The 19,063-nt window shown below is 41.5% G+C and overlaps 1 protein-coding gene across 8 annotated transcripts; it reads left to right on the top strand.

The window, feature by feature from the left end:
• Positions 1-2,345: 2,345 nt before the first annotated feature.
• On the top strand, positions 2,346-17,349 carry trim54 (tripartite motif containing 54). Of its 8 annotated transcripts, none has more exons than XR_005072662.1 (9): positions 2,347-3,295; positions 4,576-4,754; positions 7,597-7,838; positions 9,929-10,024; positions 10,127-10,360; positions 12,369-12,391; positions 14,495-14,619; positions 14,914-15,002; positions 16,862-17,349. XR_005072662.1 is itself a non-coding variant. In XM_037087314.1 (9 exons), the coding sequence occupies exons 1-8, from the start codon at positions 3,104-3,106 to the stop codon at positions 14,988-14,990; spliced, it is 1,104 nt and encodes a 367-aa protein (XP_036943209.1). In that variant the 5' UTR covers positions 2,353-3,103; the 3' UTR covers positions 14,991-15,002; positions 16,862-17,349. The 8 variants fall into 8 exon arrangements, 4 of the variants coding, with proteins under 4 accessions (XP_036943211.1, XP_036943210.1, XP_036943212.1 ...); XM_037087314.1 differs by having other exon boundaries at positions 2,353-3,295; positions 7,597-7,774; XR_005072661.1 differs by lacking the exon at positions 12,369-12,391.
• The last annotated feature ends 1,714 nt before the right edge of the window (positions 17,350-19,063 follow it).

Below are 19,063 nucleotides of genomic sequence, written 5' to 3'. Positions count from 1 at the left end.
CTGCTCTGTAAGTATTTGTGGCAGTGGAGGGGCATGAATGTTGGATGTAGCCGTGTGTTGGTATGTTTAGTTTACTCCGCAGCAGCCCTCCACTCCCGCGCCTATAAATAGTGAGGTAATCCCATTAATAGCTTAGTCTACTTAGCCGACTCCATTCTGTTGATTGGCAAATACCTCGCGCGTGTCTGGTCGCCAGGAGCTGACCTCGCCGTTACCGTTACATGTACTACGATCGGCCAGAGGTCAGAGGTCAGGGACAGGAGTCACTGGGCCGTGATTACTGTGAGGTTAGACTAGTGTTTGATTTGAAATGGGATCTGGTTTAGTCTGATAGGAGGAAGTCAAGTCAGCGTGATTGCACGTTTATCGTGTAATTGATTGCAAGATTTGCAACACTTGAGGTCGGTCTGACTCTTTAATAAACATTAGATGTTTTAATGAGATCACATTCCATTACTCTCATTGATTTGTGTACTGAATCCTCTAAAAGTTCATTTATTTTCATTAGCTCGCTCATCCAGGTTAAGAATTTGGTCCAGTCAGTTTGTTTTGTTTTTTTTTCAGTTTCTAAGCAAGCTCTAAGCAAAAGTTTTTATTAGAATTAAGACTTCTGATACTAATCCAGATTGAAACTTATTTTTCTGTCATTGTTTAAACTCATTTAGAGTCTTGTGCGGCCTTGACATAATGAGTAGATGGTCTTATTTATTTATTTGTATTTATTGATCAGGATGTATTGAGGTCATCAGTCCACACTCCTTCAAAGGAACATCACCAGACTACTAAGATTTCTCACATTTATTATTTAACTATGTTTTTTTTCCCCTTGCTGTTACAGAGTTAAAAACACTGCAAACAAGACGGACTGTTTTCCTGTCGTGTTTTCCCCCAAAAAGTGTCGCATGTTGAGGCCGCGACAGCCGCCCATTTACTGAATGAGCTCTAAAAAGAATCCACCGTGAGTTTGTCTTTAATTGGAGAACAAAAGCTCCTCCTCGGGTCTTTAAAGATCCCCAAATTATCTCCAAAAGTACAGAGCACATGGCCTCGGTACTCAACAGCCCACTAGTGATGAGTTTAGTAACAAGTCGATGCCTTCTCATATGAGTCACTGTTGTTTTCACGTTCACATTCGACACGCAGAATCAGTACATACAATCTTTTCTCTGTAGCGGTTGAGCGCTTCCTCCGAGCTCTGTTTGTTGTGAGAACACGAGCTGTACATTAGGATCTGGTTACTAGTGGGCTCTCTTTTCTCTGTTTTACTTCCACGCTGCCTCCTCTGGCCCGGTGACTCAATCAAAAAAAAACACTCCACATTTTATACTTAGAACATCCCGGTGGGTGTTACATATTTAAAAAAGAGCCGTGTACGTTTCACGAATCGAGCCCCGATCTCTATTAATAAGTTGTTTTGTATTTGTGAGACGCTGCTGCCATTGACATTTTAACAACAGAGGGCCATGTTGAAGCCTGGTTTAGACATTTGAAGGAGTCAGGTTGTAGTAGGAGGAAACGCAAATATTTAAATGTTTTTCAACGTACGGCTATTTAGAGTAACCATACACAATGTCTGCTGGTGATAAATCAGTCCGTGGAAAGGAAAACAAACTCAAATGAGAGGTGTGTGATGTGGTTTTATGTTCATTCAGCCAAGTTTTACATCTTTCAACCCAACTGTACCACAATATTTTGTCTTTCACTGATCGGAAAGGTTAAAGAAAAATCCAACCTAGGCTTTTTTTTGTGAGTGTATATGAGTCAAACCTTCGTGTAAAAGCATAATTACAAAGACAGAGGCACTTTTAAGATTGACCGTGTTTTCATTTTCGGCTCAAACTCATTTTCAATGGGAGGGCATGGGGCACTTTTACGCTAGCATCAAAATCTCTATTTTTAAAACACTAAGAAGGCTCGACACAACATGAAACTTTGCTTGTAGTATCACCAGGGTCTCTACACACAGCTCAACTGAACCACATACACTCTACCCAGACGTGTCTATCCCTGAGTACGTCTAGGCTGCCATGATGATGGCTAGAGGGAGAAGCTAATGCTAACGTGAGTTGTTTAAAAACTTTCTTTTTAGCAAACTCTGTGTACACAAACAATGTTCTCAGCGCTCGTGTTCATGTGTAGAGACCCTGGTGATACTGTGAGCAAAGTTTCATGTTGTGTCGAGCCTTCTTAGTCTTATAAAAATAGCGATTTTGATGCTAGCATAAAAAGTGCCCCATGCACTCCCATTGAAAATGAGCTTGAGCCGAAAACTAAAACACGGTAAATCTTAAAAGTGCCTCTTTCTTTCTAATTTTGCTTTTACATGAAGGTTTGACTCAAATACATTCACAAAAAAAAAGCCTAGGTTGCATTTTGGCGAGAGTCTCACTTTAACGGAGACACTAACTAGGCTAGGTGTAAAGATAACGAGGCATTATCTAATGAAACAATGCACAATCAATCAGATCCATCAGGTCTTTATCAATAGCTCGCTGTGTCCTGGACACTGTCTTGACAAACACTAAGTCTAAGTCGGGAAATGAAGCTCCCTGTTTATGCCCAGAGTGCTAACGACCTTAAAGATGGCGGCCAGGGGCTGCATTATGCCACCAGGATCCCCTCTTAAGTATCAGACTTCATACAAACACAACCATTTGAACCCCCGGTGCTGACCACTGTCACGACGCCTGGACTTTTCCAAGTGGTCCGGGCCGTGGCACGTAGTTTAGACAGTAACCCAAGCCAGAACAAACCGAGCGAGCTAAAAATATCGACGGTCAACAATCTGGCTGCTGTGAGGGCTGAGACAGGGGCATGGGAGGGTCTTTACATGGGGTTAGACAAGCTGGCACAGGGGTGAAGGGATGGACAGCTGGGGGGAGAGACTTTGTGCGTGCTAGAACAGAAGACGGAGAGAAAACACGGCAAAAAACAGCAGCGACAAATTTTTCTTTTTAGGGTAGAATGTTAGAAAAAGTCAAGGCGGATGAACACAGACGTGTGTGGATACTGAATCCAAAAAGAAATAGCTAGAAACCCCCCATCCCCACTTTCTCTGCTTGTTCTCCCCTTCTGTCTTCTCACTTCGCCGCCCCTGGAGGCGATGAACTTTGCCCTCAGCTACAAGCCTCCATCAGCAGGCAGTTCTGGGCCCGGCGCCGGCCGAGGAGCCACCATGGAGAACCTGGAGAAGCAGCTGATCTGCCCCGTCTGCCTGGAGTTGTTCTCCAAACCCGTGGTCATCCTGCCCTGCCAGCACAACGTCTGCCGCAAATGCGCCAGCGACATCTTCCAGGTGAGACTGCGTCCGATGATCTGACAGTTGTCACGGCGGAGCACCTCAAGCAGCCACCGGTATTTCAAACCGAGGCGGTCTTTCCGTTCATTTATCATGAAAAGAATAGAATAGTTGAAATGACGGCACAGGTAACAGGAACTCGGTTTGACAGCTTTTCAATGTTTCAAAATACAAAAAAAAAACATTTTTTTTTTGTCTGTTTAATTTTTTAGTGCCATATATTTGTTTCTGTGTCAGTCCAATTTTCAACTTCCACAAATACAAATGTTTCGATGCCAACATTTCAGGTTTTGGTTTTATTACCAATTTTTAGCTTCGCTGCTACTGTGTGGCCCCATGTTCCTGCCACCTGATCCTATTTCCACACACTGTTCATCCAGGAGCTCAGTGTGTTCCAGACAGAGCCTCACACCATATAACGGTTGGTTGATATTATACAGCTGATACTGGCCTATCGCAGATGTGTGATATGTGCCAGTATGAAACGGAACATAATGCAGACTACACACTTTGCGTGATGTATAATTACTGAATTTCCAGTGAAGTTCATTGTGTTGGTGAGCTGATGTCATTTCTGATAACAAAGTTTACAGTTTAACTAAATGTCCTGCCTCCATTATGTCTGTATCTTTGACCCAAGTGTTTGATCACCACATTTCAGGAATGACTGCAAAAAAATGTGCCCATATCAAATCAACCCATATATAGATATCAGAATTTCTTTACTCCCCAATATCAGTATCGAAAATCGGTCTAGCTCCAGAGAGATATTTGTTTTCTGTATTTGTATGTTTTTTTCTTGTAATACATGAATATGAGCTGGCTGTGAAAACAAATTCCCCTCCTGGGACCATGAATATTCATGTGTTTAGTGTCAGTTTGTTAGTAAGATGATTTAAATGCTAGTTTTGTTGCCGTGAGCAAACGTAGCTGTGTGTGAATTTGTAGTAAGCCAGCACTTTTCATGACATGTTCAGAGTTCAGAGCCATCATAAAGAAGGAAACTTGTGTAAAGCGTATCCCAGTGTCACGTTTAAGTGAAATGAAAGATATTATGTTGAAATATTACTGTGGTTAAATTCAAACGTGCCCATATGAATAGTATATGATGAAAAGCCTTAAAGTAGATGATATTAAATCTACTTAACTGTACTACAAGGAACCTAATTAAGGAACTGGTAGATGGAACCAGTCTCAGTTTAGCACTGATGCCTCTCAATATGAGCAGCAACATGAGAAAATGATCTAAAACATTTTCGCACCTTCTCTTCATCCAGGCAGCCAACCCTCTGTGGCAGTCCCGCGGGCCCCCCAGCGGCACCTTCAGTGGCAGTCGGTTTCGCTGTCCGTCGTGCCGTCACGAGGTGGTGCTGGACCGCCACGGAGTCTTCGGCCTGCCGAGGAACCTGCTGGTGGAGAACATCATCGACCTGTACAGACAGCAGGAGTCCACCAGGTGAGCGAGTGAGGTGCACTGTAGGAAATCAGTATAAAGAAAAAACAGGTAACACCTTCCTTTAACCTCCCCTGTTTATCATTTATAAGAACTATACATACATGTAATAAATGGTTTTTAAAACACCATAATGTAGTTGTGAGACATAGATAGTAAGACTTTAAGTGTTTCTAAAAATTGTACTCCATTATGTTATACTCTAAATATATATAAAAAAGATATACGTTTTCCCTCTTCCCACCTGTCTTCAGTATCCATGTCACAACTTTCAAAGAGGTTAACAAGAAAAAGTCTTTATATAGAATCTGATGTCAGACTGCATGTTATTGTAATCTGAGCGACCACCAACAGAGAGCAGCATTGTCTTCCATTACTGTCTGCAGAGTTCTGGGCACAGCCTTTCTCAGAAATAACGCAGTTGGCAGCAGACAATAGTTCAACATTCTGAGGACGATAAAAACTGCAGTCGTTTATTTATAGTGAGTGGCGACAAACTGATACTTGCTTAAAAGATATACGTGGTAGTCTAAAAGACAGGAAACTGCATGAATGAGTAATACAGGCCACTGAGTTTTTTTGGGGTTGTTTCATTTTGAACACAAAAAAGTTATTAAAAATTATTTTAAAGGTTTTATAACACACTATTTTTTATACTATTTTTTATACAATTTGACTGAGCTTTTTCTAGAGAAAAAAACAACAACAACAGAGCAAACTAATATGAGAAGAGCTACAACTACGGGAATAGCTCAGTCTGTGGGGACTTGAAGTCCCACTCAGACCAAAAACAGTATGATTTGGACAAGTAGTTGGAGAATGCTGGTTAACATCCTGGGCATTGCCGAGGTGCCCTTGAGCAATGCATCAACCCCCAACACTGCTCGTTGGGTGCCGCAGCACGTGTGGCAGCCCCTTCACCCATCTCCTCTGTACGTTGCATGTGTGTAATGTGAGTGGAAAAAAATATTATAATTGTGTGTGTGTGTGTGTGTGTGTGTATAAAAAATAGCAAATGGGACATAGTCATTTTCTATATTTTACTATGTTACGTTTGACATGGCTGATAGCCATTTTCAGCTGTATTGTAGCTGAGGCCATTTCCATAATGTACACCTCATTCACAAAAAAATAATTCAGTACAATCTGACATCTATCTCACCTCAGATGTTCAACTAAGAACTTCTAACTCATAAAGCCTCTTGGCTGGAATGTAGCGTGAATCTGTTGCTGTTTGCCGAGTGGTGCCTGCAGGCAGCTGCACAGATTCGGCCTTTTTGTGGATTCACAAGCTTCGTAAACCTTTTTCACAATTACTAACTTCAGGACAATGATGCATAATGCTTTTATTATTGTCCTGTATTTGGTCCGAGCTTTGTTTTCTTTGCTTATCATCAATCATCAACTGATGCTATAAATTCCATTTTGTTGTTCGAAGTCTACTGCTGCTTAAAAAAAACTGGTATAAAAAAGTAAAATGTTCCCAGCAGAAGCCTCTTCAGTTCATCTGTTTTATAATCCTACACACCTACTACGACCGCACAGTGATATTTAAGTCGTCCTCGGTGTAGATTTGTCACTTTCACTCCGAAATAGATGCCTCAGTGAGTCACCGGTAAGGAGACAGCAGGACAGGACTCCCCTCATTATCCGCGTGGGCTTAAATAGATGGGATTGTTTCTTTTGTAACTTGTAGCTTCCGATCATTCTTTTATGTGTGATGAAAAATGTTCTCATTGCTTAATCATCATTTCTGTCAGAGACACCTACATCAGAGGACAAAGGACACTTTAATTGCATAATTGTTTGCTTCCGTTCAATAGTCAGCTGTCTACATGGAGCGCTGGGACCCCCATGTGAAGTCCTTAAAAGGGAGAGCTGCAACAGTAACATTAAACTTATATAATTAATGAACTATTTTGAGAATCAGTTAATAATTTCAGTCATTTTTCAAGCAAAAATGTCAAACATTTGCTGGTTCCAGCTTCTTAAACATGAGGATTTGGTGCTTATTTTTGGTGCTTCATGAAATGAAGAGTTTTGGGGGGTTTTGGACTGCTGGTTGGACAAAAGAAGCAATTTCAGGACTCTGGGAAACAGCAAAGAGCATTTTTCACAATTTTTTTTTGACATTTTCTAGACTAAATGATGACTTGATTAACCATGAAAAGCAGTCGTAAAACCAAAGAGAAAATAGACATTCATTATGTCCTTTGGATGGAAGTTAGCTGACCGAGTTTATGGGAGTGAGGAACAAACGTCATCTCAGCCAAACCTTCAGCGTGATTCCTCCACCATCAGTACACTGAGCTGGTTCGACAATACAGACGCTGGTGCCAAGTCTTCTGGACACGATGCCACCAATGCACATAAATCACATTAAAAACTGGCCAAGTTTTTAGGGCGTCCAAGATTATTTTTTAAGTGCATTATGATGACGGCTAGCAGCAAAGAAGACTGTGTCTGTGATATTTATGAAGGAAAATAAATATTCTCCCTCTGGATTATCTAGCAAGTGTAACAGTGGATGTACGTCTGCGTGAAAACAATCTTCTTTTTCTTTTAAGGGTTTAAAAACTTGAGTTTGCCTCCCTCACTTGAACTGTGCAGGTGCCACACATGGTATTTACTGCACTTTAATATTTGCATTAAACTCAGCAATCCCAAACAAACGTTATTATTCATTTGTATTTGTATTTGTATTATTAACCCATATTAGCTCAGCTTTGGTCGGAACAAATGACCCCAAATAGGACTGTAAGTTAAGAACCAGCTGTACTATAAAACAATGTGTACCGTGTTGTTCGGTTCAGGTTGCACATTCTGCATTTATGCTGTGTTCCAGGTTGGTGGACATGAAGCCCGAGCAGCAGCGGCAGCTGATGTGCGAGGACCACGATGAGGAGAAGATCAACATCTACTGCCTGTCCTGTCAGACGCCGACCTGCTCCATGTGCAAAGTGTTCGGCAAACACAAGGACTGTGAGGTGGCACCGCTCAGCAGCGTCTACGCGAGACAGAAGGTGGAGAATCACTGCGGGAGTGCTTGTTGGTCCGATGTGGTGCAGTGCATTGTGGTTGTTGCAGGTTTGAGCAAATGGGAATTCCACAGCCCCTTTTTCACTTTTATCTTAATTTTAATTAATTTTTTCTGATGCATAGACCGCCCAATCTTTCCAGCTGTGAAATATCACTTTAACATCACTCCACTAAAATCCAACTCTTTACACCGTAGAGCAAAGAAACCAAACAAAACCCTGAAGATTCAGCCAGAGACAAACCTTGTGCTACTCTGCTGGAAGTTAGCTGGCAACTCTTTTTTTTTTTTTTTTTCAAGCTTGTTTAAAGGTCAAAGGACCATCAGAGGGTGTATCCAATAGTCTCAACTCTAACATTTCTCCAAAAAAGTGCACGTGGGTGTTGACTTCTTATGAAAGACGATGGCCTTTATCCTTTAGCTCACACACTTTCTTTCTGTTTCTATTTTTAAGCCTTTCTTGTTCCTTTTCTGTTTGGATCTTGGTGTCTCTTTCCAAAACAGAGCAAAACATGAACACATGTCTAGATACAGATCGACCCGCCGCCCAGTGCAAATACACAGTATAACTGTATCAAACGACTGAAATCAGTACCTACAAAGACAGCGGCCAGTGGTGGAGGAAGTATGAAGACCTTTGCCTGTAGGGGAGACTTTTTTTTTAAATTTTTTAATCATACATTTCTGAGATTTGGGGCAAATTAGCACATTCAATGAAATACTTGGGATATGTAAACATGAAATATCAAAAAACATTTAGAAAGTTATAATTGTCTATAAATGTACATTTTATTCCTATTTGAGTGGCTTGTTCATATGTCATTTGCAGCCTGATTTATAGCTTATCTGTTTTGAATCTATTTCTCAAAACATGGCAAAAAGGGATTTATGGCTGTTGACAGTAGTTTCTGATTTATGGTGTGATTTAAAAAAAGAGACAACCAAAAAAAAAAAATCCCCTTTGTAAAACCTTTGACTTCTAATATGTCAACAAAAATGACACATGGCGTTTGAACCTGGCTTTATGTAGTGTTTACATTTCTGTTCAGAAAATGAACTGCACTATGCAGTCATAATGGGCTGTTACATTATTTAATGCAGTAGAGCTAATTCTATGCATCTTGTTTTATGCATTGCATTTTATTTGCACTTTATATGTATTTTGACACATTCATCTATAAAGTACAGAGTAACTACAGGGGTCTAATATTTGTAGTGGAGTACAAAGTACCTCAGAATTGCAATTGAGTAAATGTGCTTAGTTACTTCCCGCCGTTGCACCTGGTTGTCTGAAGATCTGCTGAGGTACCAGACACAGCTTGAATCGAGAGTCAAGCCAATTCACCGGAAGCATCACATGAAAAAAAGTTTACCAACTCATCCGTTCAACACGATGCGGACGCACAAAGTCACACAAAGACAAAGTGCAGCCGTGTTGTCATGCAGATGGCGGTCGGTGGTGGCGGCGGCGGCAGTGTCCGGCATGTTATTGAGCAGTTGGCTTTGTTGACATTTCAGCGCCGGCCTCTGCATCTCTCACTCCGTCTCTGATTCACTCATCTGAAATGTAGATGAGGTGGACGAAAGTTGTTGATCCTCCGTCTTCGTGCAAAGGTTGATCTGAGAGACAAGGGTCGGTGATTTCTCTTGCACAGAGGTGAGAACAGTTGTGACGCTGGTAAAACCTTAATTAGACACTAACACTGTACAAACTCTGAAAATGTACATGATGTCACGACACTCCTGAACAGATGCACGCTGGTGAGTCATTTTGTTGGGCTTTAGGTGGTGACAGGCTCACTGACGAGAGAGTGCATTCCTCCACAAACACTGCACAATCCACAAAATGTCTTTTTATCACTAGAAAATGTTTAATCTGGTTCTGCACATACACACGTGCATTGATAGACAAGAATGCCGACTGATCGAAGAATACTTTGGTCAAGCCGGATTGCTGAAAGGAAACCAAGAGAACACCAAAGAAACAGCAAATCCTTTCACAGAGCGTTTGCTTGGAAACTAAAGCAACTGATCAATGATCGAAAGTGGCAGAACGTCAAAACAATCGTTCAGTTTCATCGATTTTTAAAGCATATTAACTTCCTTAATTCTGTAAGTCTGGTGTCTTGCTTGCTTGCAGGTGGAGCTGAGCGATGGCATCGCCATGCTGGTCGCCAGCAACGACCACATCCAGGCAGTCATCTCCCAGATGGAACAGATCTGCCGCACCACAGAGGTCAGACACACAGGCATCTGATGACACGGTGACCAAACAGATGTTTTCTATTTGAATGCCAGGTGAGTAATTCAATCTCTCTCCATCTTTCTCTCACTTCAGGAGAACGGTCAGCGGCAGAGAGAACAGCTGGCCAGCCGTTTCGACGGCCTGGTGGCCATCTTGGAGGAGCGGAAGCAGGAGCTGGTGGGGCTGATCACCAAGCAGCAGGACGACAAACTCAAACACCTTCGATCGCTCATCCGCCGGCGGAACGACGACCTGGAGGCCGCGGTGACGCTGGTGGAGTCAGCCATCCAGTCGATGGAGGAGCCACAGATGCCTTTGTTCATACAGGTGGGTGGCGGCCATGCTTTACCTTTAATTACCTCTGCGTCCGTATGTTTGGTGGTGGGTTGGTTGGTCAGGAGGATTACGCAAAAACTAATGAACGAAACTTGGATGTAGGATTGGCCCAGAGTAGGTGGATCCAGGAATATTTTGTAGCTTTTTCAACATTTTCGTTAAATGGTATGTATTTCTACTGGGTACTGGCGAAGGTATTTCACTCTACTGTGCAATCGTTTATAGCAAAATGACAGTAATACCACTTTTAGACCAAAATTCAAGTGTATGTGGGTATATGTTGGTTTTAAAGACCTGGGTAAACCCACTAAAAATAAGCATTTGACTTTTTCACATTTCTAACAGAAGAGTTTGCCTTCTCGTGTCCTGTTAGTTATTACAAATGTGGTGGAAAAACAGGGAACAGTGAAAGGCAGCAGATCCTACACCTCATCCGATTTCAGACAGGCATTAAAACGTGTTTTTAAGTCTTTTAGTTCGCTGGTAATCTTAAGTATATAAATTGTCAGGTTTCCCATTTTAAGTGAACCGTATGCTCTTAAACAGCTTGATCCTCCAGCAGTAGTTTGTTCTCACCTCCCACGTCATGCGTGCCTCCGCGTCATTCAAAGTTTCCCTCCTCCTGTCGATATTTTCTCCCGGCTGCAGGTTTCATTCGTCAGGTTGATCCATTCTCAGTATTCCCCAGGTTATATCTGCTGCCGCCGTTGACGACGATGAGCTCGGTGTGCAGAGGCGACGATGGAAACGGGAGCAGAAAGCCTAGCGGGGGAGGCTCCGTGTCGGGCTCTGCGTTGCCACAATCCTCCCCTGAGGAGAGCTGGATCTTTGGTCCTGCATACCTTTAGACCCTCACACACAACAAACACATGATTAATTCATGCAGCTGCAGAGCTAATGAAGAGCAGGCCAGTCGCTCCAGTGCTCTGTATCGATCACCCGATTGATCACATGTACATACGTGAAACAAACATTGGGATTCATTACAGTAAATCCACTGACTTCTAGACTCACGTCTACCACCAAATAACATGTTTTTAAATGAAGGGTTTAACTGAAACCTATTAGCCAATTAGAGTCTTGATAGCTTTCTCATCTTGCTGTTTTGGAGGCTTTTTTGCTGATAAACACATCTTTTGGTGATCTAGTCTACACTGTTGGACTCAAATAATCAAAATCGCACCTACATTACCCACAATGCACCTTAGTCACTGAGTGACATCACTGGCATAGGCAGCAGTCCTCCACAAGACCTTTGAGGAAGCTGAATTCGCTCAACGTTACGTACAAAGCATCTTCAAACTCTCCAACTCTTTCGAACCGTATCTGCCCACATTATAACTCACTCAGCATCCAATTAGGGAATCATACAGTACTCCACAAAACGCTTTCTTGTCACTTGGTTTAATACAATGTCACGTGGTTTCAGGATTGATAGGTAGGAACGACACGAAGGAACGTTGAGTCAATGAACCCCGTGACCTGTAAATCCATGGATGCACGTGTTAAAGAGGAGCTCTTGACGTCACTTGAGGGTCAAAGAACGTGACCAAAGTTAAAAAGTTAGTTAAACTTCACGGCAGATGGATGGACGGTCGTCCCTGAAGAGACGGGCAGGTTGCTATTAAATCCAGCATCCTCAACCGCTGATGCAACGTCTCTGCGTCACTCCGTCTCCCATGAGGAAAGTGTGTGTTCGTGTTCTTCTGTGTGTGTGTGTGTGTGTGTGTGAAGGCAGAAAGTGTGAGCCTCAGGTGTCACTGTTTTATGTTCAGCCACAGCAGGTGTTAAAGAAGATAGAGTTGGTGGCAGCAGGTAGTAAACATGGTGAGGCCAATCTGGCAGCTGGCAGTATTTCTTGAAAAAAAGAAAAAAAATCATGTTTTTTATTTTACACGCTGACGTGTCTGTCAAACACTTCTGACAGATGTGGCTGGCACAGACAACTGAAGCACAATGTGATTAATTTTGTCTCTCTGTCTGTCTCCTCCGCTGTCAGAGCGCCAACGTCATCCTGGAAAAGTAAGTCGAGTGTTTGCGGCGAAGCTCTTGATTCTGCATGTGGTGACTGTAGTCGGGTTTGAATCATTACTAACTGAGTGCTGAGGTCTTTAACTTGAGTGTGATTACACTTTGTGCATCTACTCCACATCCTTCTATGTCAGGTGGAAATACTGAATGTTTGACTCCTTTACATTTCACCAGGTATTTTAAGCCATAATAGGATCTTTTCCTGATCCTAACCAAGTGGTTTTGGTCCCTCAACCTAACCAGACCATGAGCACAGCACTGACACAAAACTGAAACGTAAAAGAATCGCACCACCGGCACTTTCTACATTTTACTCCTTGGCGTATCGCACCTCTCTACTCACAATCTGCTGGTTTATTTTCTGCCCTCTCTCGTACCACACCAGTGAGAACGAAGCACAGCGAGAGCACCGCAGCGTGTCACCCAACTGGGTTCAGACGGTGCAGAGCTCCGTGGGTGACTCATGACTTGCAGCGATCGCTTCAGCATCTGTTATATTTTCAAATCTGCTAAGGATACACACTGATAGTCTATTACAAAAAAAAGTTTGGCTGCTGTCTGTGATTGTATTTTTCACGTATTTGTTTTCCAGAGATCAGCACACATGGACACGCACACACACACACACAAGAGAAGCCCCCTCCCCTGTAGATCATCCCACAAGTCTATGGTCATTTCAACTTATTAAACTTTAAACTTCTCTTTTGAAGTAGAAAAAATTCACTGCTTTAGTCCTGGCTGAAGGCATGTCATGAAGAAATAACACAAAGATTTAAACATACTTATCATTAGATCGAAGTTAGTGCAGCATATAGAAGCATGTTGCTCACAGTCGTCAGCTCTGTGTCAGACGTTTAGTCACTTCGTATACATTGTGTAGCAGATGATCGAATAAACCAAACAAATCTGCTGCGAGCGCTGCCGTCACCGACCCGCCACATGGGAGATGAGACAGAGATCACAGAGTGTGTGTGTGTGTTTGGTTTGCTGATGGATCGAGCCAGTATTGACCTTTTTTATTTGAAATCAACATCAATAACCTTTGAAGCGGATGTTTGCCTCATTAAGTATTTATTAATGAATGTATCCGTACCACACAGGCTGCAGATTGCAGTCAAGTTACAGAATATACCAGCTTGTGTCCTCCAATAGATGATCTATTCCATTTAGACACACCAGGCCGGAGAATTCTTCCAATCAGTTTTTTTTTTTTTTCTGTTGATAAATTAATATCAGTGTTCTGCTAAATGAGCTCTGAATCCAGAGAATAAAGTATGATATGTTTAAAATTGCCATGACTTGTTGATATGCTTTGTATGTTTACGACTAGTTTTGAGTGTAACTATATGTTAAACCTGTATATGTAATTTTTTTAATCAGAACTGCCTCAGAATGTATCGAATCATATCGTTCGTATCATACTGAATCGTATCGTACCATACCGTGTTGTACCTTACTGCATCGGATCATATCATACAGTGTCGCACCACATTGTACAGTATTGTATCGCACTGTATTATACCGTACCATATTACCACGTATCGTACTGTCCCATACTATACCAATCCTGCCGTAACGTTCCGTATCGCACTGCATCGTACCATATCGTACCAAACTGTATTGAATCACATCGTGTCATACTATATGATGGCATACTGTACCATATTGTACTGTACCGAACTGAACCACATTATACTGTATCGTACGATATTTTACTGCAGCAAATGGTATCGTACCATATTAAAGCATACCATATCATTCAGCACCATCCCATCCCATCACACGTACGCCATCATACTGTTTTGTACCGTATCGTACTATATCGCACAGTATCCTACTGTATTGTATCATATTGCATCGTAACGTATTGTACAGTAACATACCGTATCGTACTGTATTTTGGTATTGAAATAAGATTAGCTTTTACCATTTTCGAATAAAACAATGTTCCAAAATTGAAATACTGTACGAATCACAGCACCCCCATTAGCAAGAGTGTGGAGTCAAACTCCTCTGACTGGTTTCTTTCACACTGAGGCAGCTTGACTTAAACACATCTCATTTGGAAGTCTGTGTTAATGTGTCTGTTGTCAGAATGGCAGCAGCAGCCAGGGCCTCTAACGTGGAGCGTCCGGAGCTCGGTTATGAGAGCATGAGCCACTTTGTCATCGACACAGACGCCGCCGCCGTCATGCTGATGAACATCGACTTCTGCTCTGGTAGGCACAGTCATCCACAACACAAGAGTAAAGTTTTGTCAACATGGTGACAGAATAACAATCGTCATAATAATAAATGTGTCTCATGTAACCACCTCAGTTGACACCGACGCAATCAGGCCCGAGTGAATTCATTTCAAGTGGGAAATGTTTATTCTTTGATAGTCCAATCAATAGGACAATGTAAACACTTTCGTTTTGGCTGGAGTGAATATTTTCTTTGGTCAAAAACTCAATCCAGCGTCTTAAATGGAAAGACAGGCTTATTTAATGTACACGTTTGTGTGTCTTTAGGGGCGGGAGATGATGAAGAGGACGATCCTGACGACGGCGGCGATGAGTCAGAACTCGACTTCGGCTCCAGATATTAAGACCAAAAACAGGTGGCTGTTGCTTTCAAGACACTCAAGTGCAGTTGTGGATCTTTTTAAGGTTAAAGATAACTTGAGTAACAAAGGCGATGCAAGGTGTTTCTGCTCTGAATCTCCCTGTTGACCTCTATTGACGAATTGATCTAGGCGTTGCTTGGCCAAGGCTTTGTGGTTTGTTTGATTTTGGTTTAGAAAGTGTCAGAATCCTCACATCAGTTATTCAGCCTACAGGGCTTGTGGGATGTACCTGCAGCACCGACTCCTCTTCTTTTCTATAACAAACTTATATTAGACTGTATGGAGTAAATGTCTAGCTTTTGGTTTGAGGGACTAGTAAGGGAAGATTTTGTTCGTCTGTTGGAATCTGGATCATTGATGTGTCGAGTACTTTTTTTTTATAGAAAAAAAAGAAAAAAAATCTCAAGGTTACTAACCTTTAGTAGAGATTTGAAGTCCTCATCAGCAGATGTAGTTTGTTCAGTTGTCATCAAGGTCATTCGCATTGTACAGACCATCTTTGAACAGAGGCATCTGTGCATCACCGAATGATTAACTTAGTGTCTGTAGTGTCACGTAGCATCTAAAAAGTCAGATATTTCCCCCGATCCAAAAACTGAGCTAAAAGAGAGTTAAAATTGTTCTTGGATTCATCGAGTCACTGCAAACATGACTCTAAATATATTATAAAAGTTGTCCTGTGACAATTTTCATAACTATTTTCCAGCAAGTTTGCCCCATCGCCGAAAAGGCCAATATTTGCCAATATTGTGTTTGCAAGCTATTTGCGCTGCCCCCAAGTGGCCAAAAGTTAGCTTAAAGGAACAGTTCACCCAAAAATGAAAATGCATTCATCTATTTACCCCAGTGCGGTAGGAAGCAGGTAAGGACTTGTTCTGTAATAGAAAAAAAAAAACAAAAACAACAAAATGGCTCCGTACGGCTCATCCAGAGTGACCCATGGCAATATTTCCAACCTCGATGCATGTTCACCAACTTTAGATGAGATGTTTGCTCACGCTTTTAGCTTAGCAGCTACAATGAAGATTTTGGCTAAAGGAAGGGTGTAAATAAAGTATTTTCAAATCAGTTTAGAGACTTGGATTATGCTGAGATGTCTCACTCTGTAGCTAAAATGCAACGTTCATGACACAGTGTAAATAGTGATGCTGCAGCAATGCATAATAGAAAGAGAAAAATAATGTGTTATTTAAGAATTAAAGTATGTAAATCTATTCTACTAGGACCCCCAAGCAAAAGTATTAACCTAAAGATTAGCATAATATGACCTCTTTAATGAATTTTCATTTGTGGGTGCGCTGTTCCATTAAGTGCACAGTGTCATAAGATGTGACACACTGTATTCAAACGCAAACACATGATGCTCTATAGCTTCACTTGACATGTCCTCATGAAGTGCACCCTGCACACACACATCAAGTGTCTAAGATGCAGAAGAAAAAGCTACTGTACTGACGCGCTGCCAGTGTGTCAGAGCCTGTTTTTAGATGTTCTTGTTGCTCTGCTGATTAACTGTAATATTTGGAAATGTGCACGGTCTGAAGTCAGCAGCAGCTCACAGTGTGTCGAACAGAGGGGAAGTGTGAAATCGCCTCTAACAAGACCACTTACGTAAAGAGGGCCTCAGCCAGAGAGCAAAGGATTCCCCTCATCCACCCGGGAGGGGGACGGCATCAGTGTCTTCGTGCTGACTCAGTCAAAGGCACCAACAACAACAACAGCATCCTCCTCCGTGCTGTGCTGGTGCGGTGTGGGTACATTAGGCCGAGCAGCTGGAGAGTCACTGGTGATTGTTTGGACGTGGGATGATGGCACTGATCTCATGATATTTCATCTTTTGTTCCTCACTCGAGGTCCTCGCCGCGGCGCTGAGGAGATTCAGACGGAAATAGAGGTTTACCATAATCCTCCGGAAGAAGGAGTCCACACAGTGCTCAAGACGAACGTGAAACAACAAAGACGACATGGGAGAAAAACACAAATAATCAAAAAATCATACCTTTATGTGCATTATCCCTGTGTTTCCAGTCCAGATGCACGAGGACCGACTCGGACAGATTTTTTAGCCTCCCACTTTGCGTCCTTTTGTTCAGTGCATTGCGTGTAAATATATCCCTCTATGTAAAAGCTCACAGGAAACACATACAATGGATTTAACACTGTATTCTGTGCAGTGGGAGGGAAAGTAAAAAGACTGTGTTCATGTGTGTCTTCAGGATTTAAAGGCCCTATATAGATTTCTGTCACAGGGCCTCTGTAAAGACTCCGGGTTTATACTTGTACTGTTCACATGTTCATTAAAATTAACAGTGTGGGGATTAAAGTCAGTAAGACAAATATAGTTTCTTTCAGCTTTCATTTTTCAACGGGGTAAGTTAAACTATTTTGTGGATGACTGTATACCGAGGAACAGAATTGTCCTTTTTTTTTTTTTTCTTTATACATAAAACGCAGGAGAATGAGAACACCAGGGAGCCGGATGTAAAAACTGAAGAGTGGGAGGAAAAGCTCATTACTGTGGGCTGTGCTGCAAAATGACTTGCTTCGCTTTTTTTGTGTGACAACCTCAAAAATGAGTCTTTAGTTATGGTTTTTTCGAGGCCACCCTGGTTTCTCCCTAAACCAATTGTAAGACGAGGTGTATTCAGTTGGTCGCAGTCTGCAACCTCACCACTAGATGCCACTAAATCCTACATACAGGACCATCACGAAATTACAGCCCGAAGAAGATGTTTAAGTATTTTTATGAGATCTGTTGATAAGAACGCATTAAGTATTGAAGTGTTTGAACAGAGAGGGTTTTTTTTACGTGGAGGGAAGTCTAAACCGTGAGGTATGAGGGAGGTGGGTGGAGGCTGTCAGGAGATTGAGTGTGGTGGAGTTGAATTTGTTTTCTCTCACCTGAATGACTATTTTTTGACACTTTCATTTATTTTTAAAGATTTATTTCACTCCGAAATGTATTGCTGACCTGTTTGTGGGCTCTGAGGCTTGTCTCTAGGTAGACATGTGTAGCGTTTGTGGGTTAGCTAGTTGATGGCTTGTTTGATCTTTTACAAATAAAGCACAAAATATGAGATAAAGCCACTGTTGAGTTTTCTTTTGATTAAATCCAAATGCAAGTCCTTATTTAATTATGAAAACATTGTCATGCCCCAATTCATTTTTGTTGTGCTGTTAGTCAGGCTGTGTTACATCATGGTTCTCTTCGGTGGAAGACACAGTAACACGATAAAGAATTTTTCAAAAATGGCATTATTGTCAAACTGTAAATTATGGTATTTGCTCAGAATAAAAAAAAAGTAAAAATAATGTAAATATAATAAGGAATGAATAAAAGAATAAATGAATGCTGAAATTTGAAGAAAAAACAATATAACAGAATAATTCCCTAATTTTAGTTTATTTTTGTACATATTTCGAAAGAAATGTATTGTTTGCACATAGATGAATATATTCTTCTGAGCATCTTTTATTTTACAGATATTTTTTGATGGCATGCCTATGATTCCATAGATTGGAAAAATATGAAGCACTCTCAGTCACGGAGTGTTTCAGCGCTTGATTTTGCATCACGTTTTATCCTTCAAAATAAACATTTAAATCTAAAGTACGCCGACACGCACGTTTGTCACTGCTTTGATCTACAGATTGATGTGAAATGACGTGTTGAGGATGATGAGCGAGCTAAACTGAACCACACACACACACACAGAAACAGGATGATAAGGAATAACAAGAATCACTAACACACCCACAGTTTGGACTGAGTCATCAAAACAAAGGCCCCGGAGGCCATTTTGACTTCTGAGTTTGTTTCTCTTTTTTTTTTTTTTTATCAGTTTCAACAACCTGAAGAAGAAAACATTAACTGTTTCTTCCATCATGCCTGAGCCTTCAGTCTTAATGGATCTAGAAAAAAAGCTTCTGTTGCAATGACACTTGAAATGACTCAAATGTCACTGCAGTTTATACATTTTATCAATGTTCACAGCTCTTTTTTTTCTGCTTCACAGACCCAAAAAAGGAAGATAAAGGAATAGATAATCACCTAA

This window comes from Acanthopagrus latus, chromosome 22 (assembly GCF_904848185.1).
Source record: "Acanthopagrus latus isolate v.2019 chromosome 22, fAcaLat1.1, whole genome shotgun sequence".
Lineage (NCBI taxonomy): Eukaryota > Metazoa > Chordata > Actinopteri > Spariformes > Sparidae > Acanthopagrus > Acanthopagrus latus.
The sequence above is the reverse complement of the archived record's forward strand: the minus strand, read 5'-3'. Positions and strand labels throughout refer to the sequence as shown.

Excerpts from the sequence above, each read along its gene's own strand:
- trim54 (XM_037087314.1), top strand. The coding sequence starts at position 3,104 with ATGAACTTTGCCCTCAGCTACAAGCCTCCATCAGCAGGCAGTTCTGGG. Across the intron at positions 10,025-10,126 it reads AGATCTGCCGCACCACAGAG|GAGAACGGTCAGCGGCAGAG; the intron begins GTCAGACACACA and ends CTCTCACTTCAG. Across the intron at positions 10,361-12,368 it reads AGATGCCTTTGTTCATACAG|AGCGCCAACGTCATCCTGGA; the intron begins GTGGGTGGCGGC and ends CTCCGCTGTCAG.